At 40.2% G+C, this 14,242-nt stretch overlaps 1 protein-coding gene across 1 annotated transcript in view; it reads left to right on the top strand.

Annotated features, from left to right (window-relative positions):
* Positions 1-14,242, top strand: part of MEGF10 (multiple EGF like domains 10) — a 346,338-nt gene that overhangs the window by 280,553 nt on the left and 51,543 nt on the right. Inside the window, exons 8-10 of the mRNA XM_024757156.1 lie at positions 6,599-6,845; positions 8,464-8,584; positions 12,388-12,524. Of these exons, the coding sequence (XP_024612924.1) occupies positions 6,599-6,845; positions 8,464-8,584; positions 12,388-12,524 (505 nt within the window). The remainder of the gene's footprint in view (positions 1-6,598; positions 6,846-8,463; positions 8,585-12,387; positions 12,525-14,242) is intronic.

Genomic DNA, 14,242 nt, shown 5'->3' with positions numbered 1-14,242 from the left:
TTTTTTTTTTTTTTTTGCGGTACGCGGTCCTCTCACTGCTGTGGCCTCTCCTGTTGCGGAGCACAGGCTCCAGACGCGCAGGCTCCGGACGCGCAGACCCAGTGGCCATGGCTCACGGGCCCAGCCGCTCCGCGGCATGTGGGATCTTCCCAGACGGGGGCACGAACCCGTGTCCCCTGCATCGGCAGGCGGACGCTCAACCACTGCGCCACCAGGGAAGCCCAGTAACGGGCTTTTGATACACTTTCCCAGACTAATCTCTAAACTAGATGTGGTATCTGCTATCCCATAATAGTGCATAAGCATGCTGATTTTCCCAAAAAAGGGAGAGATAATCATCCTCACTGTGTCAGTCTCCTCATTATTAGTACACTACTTCATGACCCAGTTGCACAGTTTCCCACAGCTTAATATCTCTGAATAAGAATGCCTCTCACCATCATTGTCAGCCAGGTGACTGCCAGGACATGACTGTATGAAACCTTCTGTTGATAACTGCTGAGATCTAGAAGGGTGTCCGTGTGTCTTAACACCTATGAAATTCAATTTTATTTGAGAGATATGAGACAAGGCAAACATATATAAAAACTGTGATCTAAGTGCAGAGTGAGTGTCGTGGAAAATATATATTGCCTTTTTCAGAGAGCATCTCAGATTGGGTTGTAAAATGTACCTGAAGCACAGAGGTTTCTGAGCTGAGCTTGGCAGGCTGGGGAGGACTGATGGAGGGAGAGGACATGTCTAATATCTCTTCTTCTCTGCTTATTTCTATACTTCTTTTTGTTGTCCACACAGCTAAGAAAGATGACAGTGGCCATGATACAATAGTGTAGAAGCCCAAGAGGGCATTCATGGATGTTTGTCATGTAAAAGGCTTTTGGCCACCGCATGTATCATTTTTCTGAATGTAACACCCCCTGCAACTTCCCTCTCCTTGCAGTGCCCCTTTTTCCCATGTACAAATCCTCTGCCCTTTACTTAAATATGGCCCCCTCTGCCTCTAGGTCTTCGCTTAGACCTCATTTTATCAGGGAAACCTTTCCCGACTCACCAACATTGGTTAAGTGTCATCCCTGTGCTTTCCGTTGTACCCAGTCCATATTCTTACCTCACTACCTGTCACAGGTTATTCTCTTACCTAGTAACTTGACACCTTGCCATTAAACTATAAGCTTGTAGAAGCATGAGCTTTATTGTTCTTGTTTGAAGTCAAGGCCTGGTACCATGGCTGGCACAAGGCAGGTACTTAAGAGATATCACTTGAGTGAATTTGAGCCCCCAGCCCCTGAACATAACCTGTGGTTACAGATGTCATTGGAAGTTATAGCCATTAGAGCTCCAGGGTGAGTCCATTGTCTTGAGAGGAGCCAGTGCTCAGCTAAGCTGTCCCTAAGAGCTGTGGCATGGTCTGTATACTCCTGACATTACACAGTAGTTTAAAATCCCTTTTATTTCCAACTTATTATGAGAGCTTCTTAGAGCAAGCTGTCTGTGCTGAGACCCTCGTTAAGCTGCCTCCTGAAACATCTGCATGATTCTGGGCACATGGCATCTGATAGCCCATTTCTAGCTGTTCACACAATAAGAACTGAAACCAGAAGCTGAAAAGGAGGCATCGCTTCCTTATTAGCATCTGGGTTCTTTTCAATCTAATCTGAAACAAAATTTTGTTCATTTACCTTTTCCTATTAGGATATTCAAGTTATTTCCATGTTAACTACATTAAAAAAATTTTATTTTATTGAAGTATAGTTGATTTACAATGTTGTGTTAATTTCTGCTGTACAGCACAGTGATTCAGTTATACATATTACATTTTTTAAAAAGTTGTCTGTGGGAGACAACCCAGTCCCTTTTTCTTGAGGAGTGAAATACTTGTCCCTTGAAATTTGAGTGAGGTGTTAACTAAAAGATGTCAGATGATTTGAATTCAGACTCTCTCCAAACTGTCTTTCTAAATACAGTACTTGAATTCAGGATAATTGGCCAAGCTTGGCACTAAACATAAGGAACAAATTCTCCCTCTTGTACTAGACAGTCAACATACTCTTGTATTTGTAGTAATCAGGGAAGAAAGCTGGCTTTTGTGCGATAAACTGTGTAACTCACTAGTATACATTTAAAAGTGGGTAAGTTGAAGCAGTTAAATATGACAAATGAAGAAAGGAAAGGAAGTCACATTGATGGCTACATTCAAGCCAGGCTTCTGTATCTTACTTGTCCTACTTCCTGTCTATTTGTCTGTAGACTTCTGTATGTGGATTTTCTTCCCAGTAGAGTCCATGTTGGTGCTTAGTATTCACATTGTGAGGCCCATGTATCAGTGGCTTTTTAGAGAAATAAAACCCCAAGGGGAGAAGCTGTCACTTCAAAGCATGCCACAGTGCTTAGATATAGGCAGGAAATTAACCATGTCGGCACGATAATATTTCTTTAAAAGCCTGAAACCCTTTCTTTAATGCTGATAGTTATCAATGTCTGCTATAAACTTGTTTCTACCATGAGGAAATATCTTAGGGGTTTTTTTTGTTTGTTTGTTTTTATCTAATCCCGAGAAAATAGAACTGGTCTCTGCCTGACTGCTCTGCTGGGAGAGAAGCTGTTGAATGGGATGTACAAATAAATGGGTTATGAAGGAGAGGAGAGACCAGTTCTATCCCCTCAGTACTTGAATTCTTCCTACCACTCTCCTCTTGTTGTAAAATATATTCTAGAAAACATATGTGCTCCAGCCCACTCTTACCCAAATATCACAGTGAGGGAAAAGAACTCTAAGTCATCGTGATGTTTTTTTTTTAATGCTTTTGACATGATCTTGATATCCTTATCAAGGTAATTTTATTACCTACATTGTTGTTCTGCGTCAATCAATTAATCCCCCATTATACATAAGGAATAATGGATCTTTAATTTAGCACCTGAGGCTCCCAGAAGTTGAGAGGGATGTAGACATTCTGGAGAGGATTCAGCAAAGAAAATGAGTGAAATTGAATAAACTTTTAAAAAACACATAAAAGTATTGAGGTTGTAGTATTTAGTATAACAAAGGGCAGTGTCAAGGATGTATTCATGTTTAAGGAATAAAATCATTTACAATATAGGGAACAGTGATGTACAGGATTGACTATGCTGTTAAGAGGAGGGGGGGATCAAGTTATAGGATAATGGATTTGGATTACCTGGAATGAAGATTTTCCGTACTCTTAGGATTGATGAACTAGGGAACAAGTTACAAAGGACTATGTAATTTACCTTGGGGGACCTTCAAAACAGGACAGATTCTTCTCCAACTGGGATAGCTGAGAGGTCTTAAAGGAACATACCATGTAATTTTTTTTTTTAAGAATAAATCTTAGATTGAAAGAATTAAAATTGAAAAAAAAACACAACTTTGTCCATATCCATAGGCAATAAAAGATACTACTCATATGAACAACAATTAGGCTGAAATATCATCTTGGAACTACCACTTAATCTTATTTTGTGAAAGAATATTGTGAGTTCTTCAGTAATTGCTTTCTTGATCTGCTTTAGGTTCGATAATTCTCTTCCACTGCTTTTAATTGTGTGAAAGTATGTTTATTAAAGTACTAATGAGACCAAAGCCATACTGATTAAAAACAGAATTATTCATTTAAACCTTTTGAAATTATGAAATGAAAGGTAGGTTCTAATAATGTAAGATAAATCCTGCACGTCTAATAGTCTAATAAGTTGTTTGCTGTGTGCCTAGTTGTGTTTTTTTCAATAGTTTATTCCAGATCTGTTGACGTTACAAAAGTTTATGAAATGAAACTTTCTTTTTATCATAAAAGCAATTTATCCTAGGAGCTCTAGGCAGGGTGCTTCCTCCCTAGTGATTTTTATAGCATCTAATTAATAAATGCACCGCTGCCTAGGCAATGCATATTGAGAGTAGGCTTTGCTTATTGTCACCCTTCATAAATTTTAGAATGTTTGCAATTGAGGTTTTTTCCTTCTCTGCTCTCTTTTTCCTGCTCATTGACTTGAATCATGGCCATTCTTCCTTTCCTTTGGAACTGCATTTTAAAATCTGACTTTTAGCCCAGGACCAGATGGCTTCACAGGTGAATTCTATCAAACGTTTAGAGAAGAGCTAATACCTATCCTTCTCAAATTCTTCCAAAATATAACAGAGGGAAGAACACTCCCAAACTCATTCTACGAGGCCACCATCACCCTGATACCAAAACCAGACAAAGATGTCATAAAAAAGAAAACAACAGGACAATATCACTGATGAACATAAATGCAAAAATCCTCAACAAAATACTAGCAGACAGAATCCAACAGCACATTAAACGTATCATACATTATGATCAAGTGGGGCCTATCCCAGTAAGGCAAGGATTCTTCAATATATGCAAATCAATCAATGTGACACACTATATTAACAAATCGAAGAATAAAAACCATATTATCATCTCAATAGAGGCAGAAAAAGCTTTAGACAAAATTCAACACCAATTTATGATAAAAACCCTCCCGAAAGTAGGCATAGAGGGAACTTTCCTCAACATAATAAAGGCCATATATGACAAACCCACAGCCAACATCGTTCTCAGTGGTGAAAAACAAAGCATTTCCTCTAAGATCAGGAGCAAGACAAGGTTGTCCACTCTTACCACTATTATTCAACATAGTTTTGGAAGTTTTAGCCACAGCAATTAGAGAAGAAGAAGAAATAAAAGGAATCCAGATCGGAAAAGAAGAAGTAAAGCTGTCACTCTTTGCAGATGATATGATACTATACATACAGAATCCTAAAGATGCTACCAGAAAACTACTAGAGCTAATCAATGAATCTGGTAAAGTAGCAGAATCCAAAATTAATGCACAGAAATCTCTTGCATTCCTATACACTAATGATGAAAAATCTGAGAGTGAAATTAAGGGAACACTCCCATTTACCACTGCAACAAAAAGAATAAAATACCTAGGAATAAACCTACCTAAGGAGACAAAATACCTGAATGCAGAAAACTATAAGACACTGATGTAAGAAATTAAAGACGATACAAACAGGTGGAGAGATATACCATATTCTTGGATTGGAAGAATCAACATTGTGAAAATGACTATACTACCCAAAGCAATCTACAAATTCAATGCAATCCCTATGAAACTACCACTGGCATTTTTCATAGAACTAGAACAAAAAAATTTCACAATTTGTATGGAAACACAAAAGATCCCGAATAGCCAAAGCAATCTTGAGAAAGAAAAATGGAGCCGGAGGAATCAGGCTCCCGGACTTCAGACTATACTATAAAGCTATCAAAACAGTATGGTACTGGCACAAAAACAGAAATATAGATCAATGGAATAGGATAGAAAGCCCAGAGATAAACCAATGCACCTATGGTCACCTTATTTTTGATAAAGGAGGCAAGAATATACAATGGAGAAAAGACGTCCTCTTCAATAAGTGGTGTTGGGAAAACTGGATGGCCACATGTAAAAGAATGAAATTAGAACACTCCCTAACACCATACACAAAAATAAACTCAAAATGGATTAAAGACCTAAATGTAAGGCCAGATACTCTAAAACTCTGAATGGGAGATGCAAGAGGGAGTAGATACGGGGATATATGTATATGCATAGCTGATTCACTTTGTTATAAAGCAGAAACTAACACACCATTGTAAAGCAATTATATTCCAATAAAGCTGTTAAAAACAAAATATGTCTTTTAAATGCTTTTTTCTGCTTTTGTATTACCTGGTTTCATGTACCTCTTATCTTTTTATTTGCTGTCCATATCAGTTTCAGGTTTGTTGTATTTTAAAGTCAGTGACGTTAAACATTTAGTCAATTTTTTCCCTACCTTTTCTGGTTACCTCCCAATCACATGTATTTTGATTGATTCCTTTGAAAGCACAGCAGCAGTTTCCTTTTCGAGAGCTCAGCCAGTACCTGTAGCAAGGCCAGCCCACTCCTCAGTGGACTGCCTGTGGGTCGCCTCTTTGTCCCTCTCATCATTGCCTGAGGCGAGGCCCCCTCACTGATCCCCTGCGTACTATGCTTCTTGCCCCAACTCCCGCCTCTCCTTGTCAGCTGCTTCCTGCCCTCCTCAGGCTGTAGCCAGCTGATCTTACTAGAAGGCAAATCTCCATTGTCCCTCAGTGCTTAAAATCCTTTACTACCAATCCCTTGTCCACCAGATGCAATCCAAACTTCTTGGTGTGCATAAAAACCCCTGCATAAGCTGACCATTTCCATCTGCCTAGCCAGCCTCCTCTCTCCCTACAACTGCTGACACCCTCCCCTAGCCAATGACTCTGGCCACATCAAATGCAACATTCCAGGTGCAGGGAATAGGCTGAGCACAGGCATGGAGTTGAACAGTATAGCAATGCTTTAGCAGCGGAGTGATAGGAAGTGGTCCACTGCAGAGCACCAGTGAAATATTGCCATGGATGTGTGCCCGAGCCCTGCTGCTCTGTTGAGGAATGGTGATGAAGGGATCATCAATCCACTCTCTCCAAAGGGAGAGGAAAGCTGCTTCTAAAGAGCTTGCCATTACCCACACCTGTACTCTGATGCCCTCCACTGTTTCTTTCCCCAACCTCAGCCTGCGACGGTGATCACTGGGGGCCTCACTGCAGCAGCCGGTGCCAGTGCAAAAACGGGGCTCTGTGCAACCCCATCACGGGGGCTTGCCACTGCGCTGCGGGCTTCCGGGGCTGGCGCTGCGAGGAGCGCTGTGAGCAGGGCACGTATGGTAACGACTGTCACCAGAGATGCCAGTGCCAGAACGGAGCTACCTGCGATCACGTCACGGGGGAGTGCCGCTGCCCACCCGGCTACACTGGAGCCTTGTAAGTGACTTGCTGCTGAGCTGCATAGCAGAGCCCACCCACCCTCTCTGTTCATGATGCTGGTATATTCCTGCGCTTCTGTTTCTATTGCTGCCTGAAGAGTTACTGAGGGAATAGGACCCCAGGCCCAGATGCTGTTTGCTGTAGAGCATCAGAGCCCAGCCAGAGCCTCAGAGCCAGCTTCCATGCCTTCTTTTGGCAGAGCAGAGGCAGAGAGGGCCAGGATGCTGTGCTGAATGGCAGTATTGGGGGTTGTTGGGGCAGATTTGGGTTCCACTTTGATACTCCCTCAATTGCATTCATTACACTGCCGGCTGTTAATGATCCACGTTGTTCTGCTCTGTTAATTAGCTGGATAAAGCTGGGTGGGTTCAGTGCCTTAGAGAAGAAGGAAGGTGAAAGATGTCAGAAATAGTCCATGATGAAAGGTTAGCTGGGTTATTTAATGCCCATAGATATGTATGTTGCTTTGTGAATATGAAAGTACATATATCACATCTGTGCAGGATATGTGCACACAGATAGTTTAATTCTTTCTGGGGAACACTAAAGCAGTTACTTAATCTCTACTACTTTATTTTGTGGGAAGGGCATTCTTCGGTTTGCTTGTATTAGCAAACAGACTAAGAGGCAGAATTTGCCAAAAAAAAGTAGGAGATAAAAAAATTTTCTTCCCTTAATGAGAAAATTACACTTGTAAGTCACAGAATTAGAACTTGCAAAAAATGTGGCTGACTAGGTAAATACTTCCTGCTGACAGTGTTAGGGCTATACAAGTCGAGCTAAGGAAAAAATTGCATTAGCCAAGAAAGCCCTGATTTTCAGAAGCATGGATGATCATCTCAGACTATTTAATTGTTAATATTGCTTTTATGGGTTTTTATCAAGGCCACAGTTGCATAGGGCTTCGGGAAACTTGCAGCAATTTTACAGGAGAGTAAAAAAGACAATTAAAGGCTTAGAGAAGAAGGTGTATTCATACAATATGGGAAGGGGGCTTGTCATTCTGAAGAAGAGAACGCTGAAAATTGGTTATGAAGATTTTGTACACTAATGGGGTGATGTGTAGACGTTTCAGTCTCCTTTGAGGTTAGAACAAACACACCAAATAGACTTCTAGTGTAACCCATGAGCTTTATAAAAGTTACATGGAAAGTACCTGTCTCCAGGGAGCGTGTGGCCCACGAGAGTCATCCTTGGTGCTCTCTGATAGGACAGAGTCTCCTCAAATTGAAATGGTTTCATTAGAAAATATCCCAAAACATGGGAATTCCTTGGTGGTCCAGTGGTTAGGACTCCATGCTCTTACTGCCGAGGGCCCGTGTTCAATCCCTGGTCAGGGAACTAAGATCCCACAAGCCTAGCATCATCCCCCACCCCCTCCCAATCAAAAAAGCTAATCACTCAGAAGATATCCCCAAACAAAGGGAAGGACTAGGTGACCCCTCAAAGACCCTTCCAGCCAATATGATTGATGCCCTTGATGTTAATGAAACGAACAATACTGGACAGAGAAATCTGGTCTATTTTAGGGCTGTGGGTGCTGCTGTGTCTATGAACCTAAGGGTTGTGTGGTTGGGTAAATCATGGTGTCCTTTGTCACATGTTAATCCCTCAGCTGTGAGGATCTTTGTCCCCCTGGCAAGCACGGGCCACAGTGTGAGCAGAGATGCCCCTGCCAAAATGGAGGTGTATGTCATCATGTCACTGGAGAATGCTCGTGTCCTTCTGGCTGGCTGGTAAGCTCACTTCCACCCTCCCAAAGCACCCTGTTCCAGGATACTCAAGTGAAAACGCATGTGGAGGACTTTGATACAAAAGAAAGTTACATTGATGGTTAAAGATTCCAAAATTGGAAATACCTGATCATTTCAAAGCTGGAATTTTTCAGACCAGAGAAGGCAGAAGGTGATTAAATCCTGAACTTGAAGTGTACTAAGGGTCCTCATGGAAAAGATAGTAGGCCATCTGTTTGCATTTCCCCTCAGGATATAAAAGGGAAATATCTTGCCTTACACGTGACAGCAAGAGCTGTCAACCCCTGCAACTATTTAAATAAGCATTTTCATAATTATGCTCTATGGATCATTATTACTCTTGGGAACATTATTCTCAACAGGTTAAGTGTTATGTGAAAAAGTTATTCAGTCTTATGAATCTGGAGACACATTGAGGAAAGCTGGGTTTTCCAAGTATTGCAGAACTTCTCAGAGGTTATAGTATGATACTTTAAGAGGAAGCTATATCTCACCACACTTCCCAAACTTTGACTGTGATACTCTGTCTTTTTTTTTATGATTAATTTATTTTTAGTATTTATTCATTTACTCTTTTTGGCTGCGTTGGGTCTTTGTTGCCGTGTGCAGGCTTTCTCTAGTTGCGGTGAGCGGGGGCTACTCTTCGTTGTGGTGCGTGGCCTTCTCATTACTCTTTATGTAGTGTCTCACAGGCTTAATGTTATGTGGAATAAAAAATGTCAAAGCTGGTTTACTAAGTAGATTACTCTGAAATCAGGAAATAACATTGGTTCGTATTTCTCTGAGTTAGTGTATAAGTCTGCTTGAAGGCAGAAGAGTGAATGACCAATGTCTATTTCCTTCGTTAACATACAGAAAATAAAAGAACAATTTACTTGATGATTACCTTCCATCTCCATGAACTGTAGTGAAGCTGTTCTTACAGGGGTTCAAGTGACTTAATTGCCAAATCCAGTAACAACTCCTCTCTTCTCATTCCGCTTCACTTCTCCAAAGCTTTTGACTCTGTTGCTCATCCACCTCCCTTTCCTAATCTCTTTTCCCTCCACTTTTTGATAATCCTCTGTCCTACCTCTCTTACTAAAAATCTCTTTTCCTAATCCCCCTTCTTTCACATACTGCTTTCTTACAGTATTTCCTTGGTTCCAGTCTTATCTTTCTCTTTTGTCACTATAAATCTTTTCTGGAAAGCTCATTAGTATCCATGGCTTTAACAATCATCTGCTGATTTTCCCAAACCTTGACTTTCCCTCACTTGACCACAGATGTGTATTTGATGTCTGCCTTAGGAGCCAGACATGGGATGGGACTGGTTTGGGATTGCCCTTGTTGTAGGCATGGAGCAAAGGAGACCTGGAGTCCACTTCCTGGTGAGAATCACGGGAAGTAAGGTTGAGTTCAAGATGTTAAGACCACTGGGACAAGTGGAAAAGAAATATCAGAACCAAGGCAAGAGCTGGAAATGGTAAGTGGGCAAGACAAGGAAGCAGAGCCTGGGGAAACTCTATGAAGCAATGGAGTCAGTGCAAGGGGGCCTTTTATTGATGCCTCATGGTGAGGTGAACAGGGGAGCTATTGAAGTACTGCTGAGCTGGAAGCAGGCCCATCAAAGTCAGTGGTCATAGAACCAAATTTGTTGTACCCCTAATCCTTCATTGTACCGCAATTCCTTTTTTACCTTTTTTATCCTCATTAAAACCAAAACTTCTTTTTTAGTTGCCCAAGGTAGAAATGCTGAATTATCTTTGACTCCTTCTCTTCTTTTATTTCTCGTATTCAACCTTTTGCCAACACTGGTCATTGCTTGGTCCTTGGCAAGGGATGGATTTTGCTGGGATAGCAGAGTGTCCAGGGAGCTCTGTGTTCTTTGAATGAGGAGCTATAGGCATGTTACTCCTAGGATTTTTGTGTAGACATTGTCTGTAGAGTTGCCTATCTTGAGATTGAAGCTTTGTTCTTCTTCTGGGTCGGGGTGGTCATGATGTGGGATAGTGGTAACCACAAGCTTGGACCGTGAGTCCCAGTAGGTGGGCAGATGGCCCTCTCCATCAGCCCAGTGGAGCCTCCCCAATACTCTGGGACCCCTACCTTGATAGATGTTTCTTACTGAATGTTTCAGGTCATTTTTTTATGTGCATAGCTGAGCTTCCAACTTACACTTCTCTTTACAACATTTTCTTTGTGCAATCATCCTAGGTACTTTTCATGATGAATATATATTCCTATCACACATACACATGTATGTATTTCAACTAATAGGAATAATGTGAGCAAATAGCTTTAAGTAGGACATTAATCCTTATTTATAAATAATATTTCAACAGCATCTCTGAAGCTTATGTGGGACCATTACAAAATGTGAGTAGTTAGTCCCTGAGAGAGTGAGAATTTTCACCAGAACCCCTGCTTATCATGGATTAACCCTAGGCGTGTTATTACTTTAGTCATGTTAATATGTTGTGCTAGAATGGAGGGGTCAGAGCTATTTTTACATCTTTCCCCCTCACCATGTTGTGAGCTAATTAAAGGTTGTGAATTTATCTTTGATTCTCAGAGCTTAGCACGATGCCTGGCACATAGATGATTCTCAGTTAAGTATTGATTTGAATCACCTCTCAAAGGCTTTTTCAGTTCCAAGATTCTGGAAGAACTTTCCTCATTGGTAGGTAACTAGAAACCACCAGAGGAGACTTAATTAGCACACCAACTGCCTTTGTAGATAGCCAGGAGTTAGAGGAAATGTATTTTCTTACACTACCCAGAATAAACATTTACAAAACCATCTGGTGTTCGCTAGCCTCCAATATCAGAGTGCCCACAGTCTGTCTTTTTTATAGAGAAGGAGGACAAAGCAACAGCTTCCAACATTTAAAAACATTGTAAAAATTCCTGTTACTTGGGATATGTTGTTTGCTGAAGCAGTAACTCCAGTAAATAGATGATAAGCTACAAGCCCAAGTTATGTAGACGAGTGAAGTAGAAAGTAGTAGAATATTTCATGGACTTATTGGCAAAGTATCTTATGCTTCTCCACATAGTACTGGAATAAATATGACAGTATCTGACAAGACAGACAGCCTCTAGGGTGAGGAGATGTGTCCAAGTTACTCTCTCGATTTTTCTCCCCAGGAAATAGGCTTTCCTATTGATCTTGGCCCAACAATGTTTGTTGAACCTGCTGAAAATAAAAGTGTATTTTCTTCTGAAATAAAACGTCTAGGTTCATTTCTACTGAAGTATTTATTAGGCAATGTTATCATTAATTCAGGTACAAAAAATGTCAGTCTTTTCTTATGCTTCCTTATAAGAAATAAAACCAATGATGAAGTTTATTTTCTCTAGAACATATGGTGAAGCATTTGGATATTCCATTTGGGCCAGATGTTGTCATTTATGTAATGGATGCTCAATAAGTATTGTTGACTTACTGTACATGTAAGGCCCAAGGAAGAATACTTAGGAGGATTTGTAAATTCCTTAGGTTTCCATAATAATTTGATGTAACTTTATTTTTTTAATATAGGTATTTCTTAAGATTACTATTCTGCCACCTATGAGTATATCTTGAGATTTAGGCCTACTAAGCAAATAAGTCAATTTAGAATTTCTAACACTTTCGAGATGATGAAGAGAGTGTATGTGTTCTAAAATCTCCTTTATCTAATCTTCTTGCAGCCCTGTTCCTATATCCCTCCTCCCTTTTTGTTTCCCCTCTTTTCTCCCTTCTCCTTTGGCCCTTCCCTGGCTGGAGGCCCATCTAATTTCCCAAGTCTCTTTGAATGCAGGGCACAGTGTGTGGTCAGCCTTGCCCCGAGGGTCGCTTTGGAAAGAACTGTTCACAAGAATGTCAGTGCCATAATGGAGGGACATGTGATGCCACCACGGGCCAATGTCACTGCAGTCCCGGATACACAGGGGAACGGTAAGGGACATCCTTGTGCTTCTCTGACTGTTTGTAACGGTGTGAAAGGAGAGCTTGGAGGGTCCAGGGAACACGTTTACTACCATTTGTCTGTGACTATTCTGTAATCATCCAAGAAGCATCTGTAAGGTATCAGTGTGTTTGACAGATTCCTTCCCAACTCAGTGCATAGAAACTGGATCACAGACAGCAATGGTGAATTGAAGATACAGCAATGGTGAATTGAAGATATTATATTTTATTTAAAAAAAATAATAAAATATCAGAACCCATGATGGATGAGTTCTATACAGTTAAGTGTTTAGGACAGCCACTTCAAGCACCAATACTTTTTACATTTTAAAGATTTTTGGATAGATTTATTTTAAAATGGGATGTGTACTTAGGTATCTTTAAAAAGTATGCCAGGCATAAAGTTACCTTCTTATGATGCTGTGTACTCTTAAGAATAGCAGTTGGTTTTTTTTTTTGATATTGAACTGCATGAGCTGCAGTGTATTTTAGAGATTAATCCTTTGTCAGTTGCTTCATTTGCAAATATTTTCTCCCATTCTGACAGTTGTCTTTTCATCTTGCTTATGGTTTCCTTTGCTGTGCAAAAGCTTTTACATTTCATTAGGTCCCATTTGTTTATTTTTGTTTTTATTTCCATTTCTCTAGGAGGTGGGACTAAGTGAGAGAGTGGCATTGACATATATACACTACCAAACGTAAAATAGATAGCTAGTGGGAAGCAGCCACATAACACAGGGAGATCAGCTCGGTGCTTTGTGACCACCTAGAAGGGTGGGATAGGGAGGGTGGGAGGGAGACGCAAGAGGGAGGGGATATGGGGATATATGTATACGTATAGCTGATTCACTTTGTTGTACAGCAGAAACTAACACAACATTGTAAAGCAATTATACTCCAATAAAGATGTTAAAAAAAGGATAAAAAAAAAGAATAACAGTTGTTTCATTGTGCAGTGCTGATAGAGTAAGAGCCCGTGGGACTCACGGCTCTCTGGTCGCACGTGATGCTCATGTGGTGCGTGGTTTTTACACCCACTGCTTGTCCTTTTTTGTGTTAGGTGGTAAAGTGTTACCCAGAGTGCTTTTACGGCTTCTAATTAGCTCTTTAATCTGTTGCATTCTGGAAGACTTGATAACCAAGCTTGCTAGATGTGTGTGTAAAATTAGAGAAAGAGGCTTGAGAGGCAAAAGAGTATAATAGCCAAAAACAAAGATTTTGGAACCTGTGTCCGTGGAAACATCCTAATCTATAATGTTCAAATAAATAACTGTACTTTCCTCTAGGGTTGTTATAAGGATTAAATGAGTACATTAAAGCATTTAGAACAGTGCTGAAACTTGCAGATATTAGCTATTATTGTAGTGGAATGATTTCTATGAGCTGTATAAATACTAGCGATTATTTGAGTGATGTCTAGAAGCTATATAGATACTAGGTATCATTATTTTTTTGGTGATATCTGTGAATTAAGAATTCCTTTAACCTTCCTCTCTAATTTTTTTCTTTCTAAATTTCTGGTCTAATTTTATGACTTTTAATAAGATACTGTAGGGTGTTTCCCCACACACACACTTAGACTCTGCACTTCCTTATTAAATTTTTTTATAAGTACTTTGTAATTTTTGAAAAATCCCATTTAAGTTTTTTTTTTTTTTTTTTTTTTTTTTTTTTTTTCTTTACGTGGGCCTCTCACTGTTTGTTAA

Source organism: Neophocaena asiaeorientalis, unplaced genomic scaffold, assembly GCF_003031525.2.
Source record: "Neophocaena asiaeorientalis asiaeorientalis breed wild unplaced genomic scaffold, Neophocaena_asiaeorientalis_V1.1 scaffold149, whole genome shotgun sequence".
NCBI lineage: Eukaryota > Metazoa > Chordata > Mammalia > Artiodactyla > Phocoenidae > Neophocaena > Neophocaena asiaeorientalis.
Note: the sequence above shows the minus strand (reverse complement) of the source record. Positions and strands in the feature narration are given on the sequence as shown.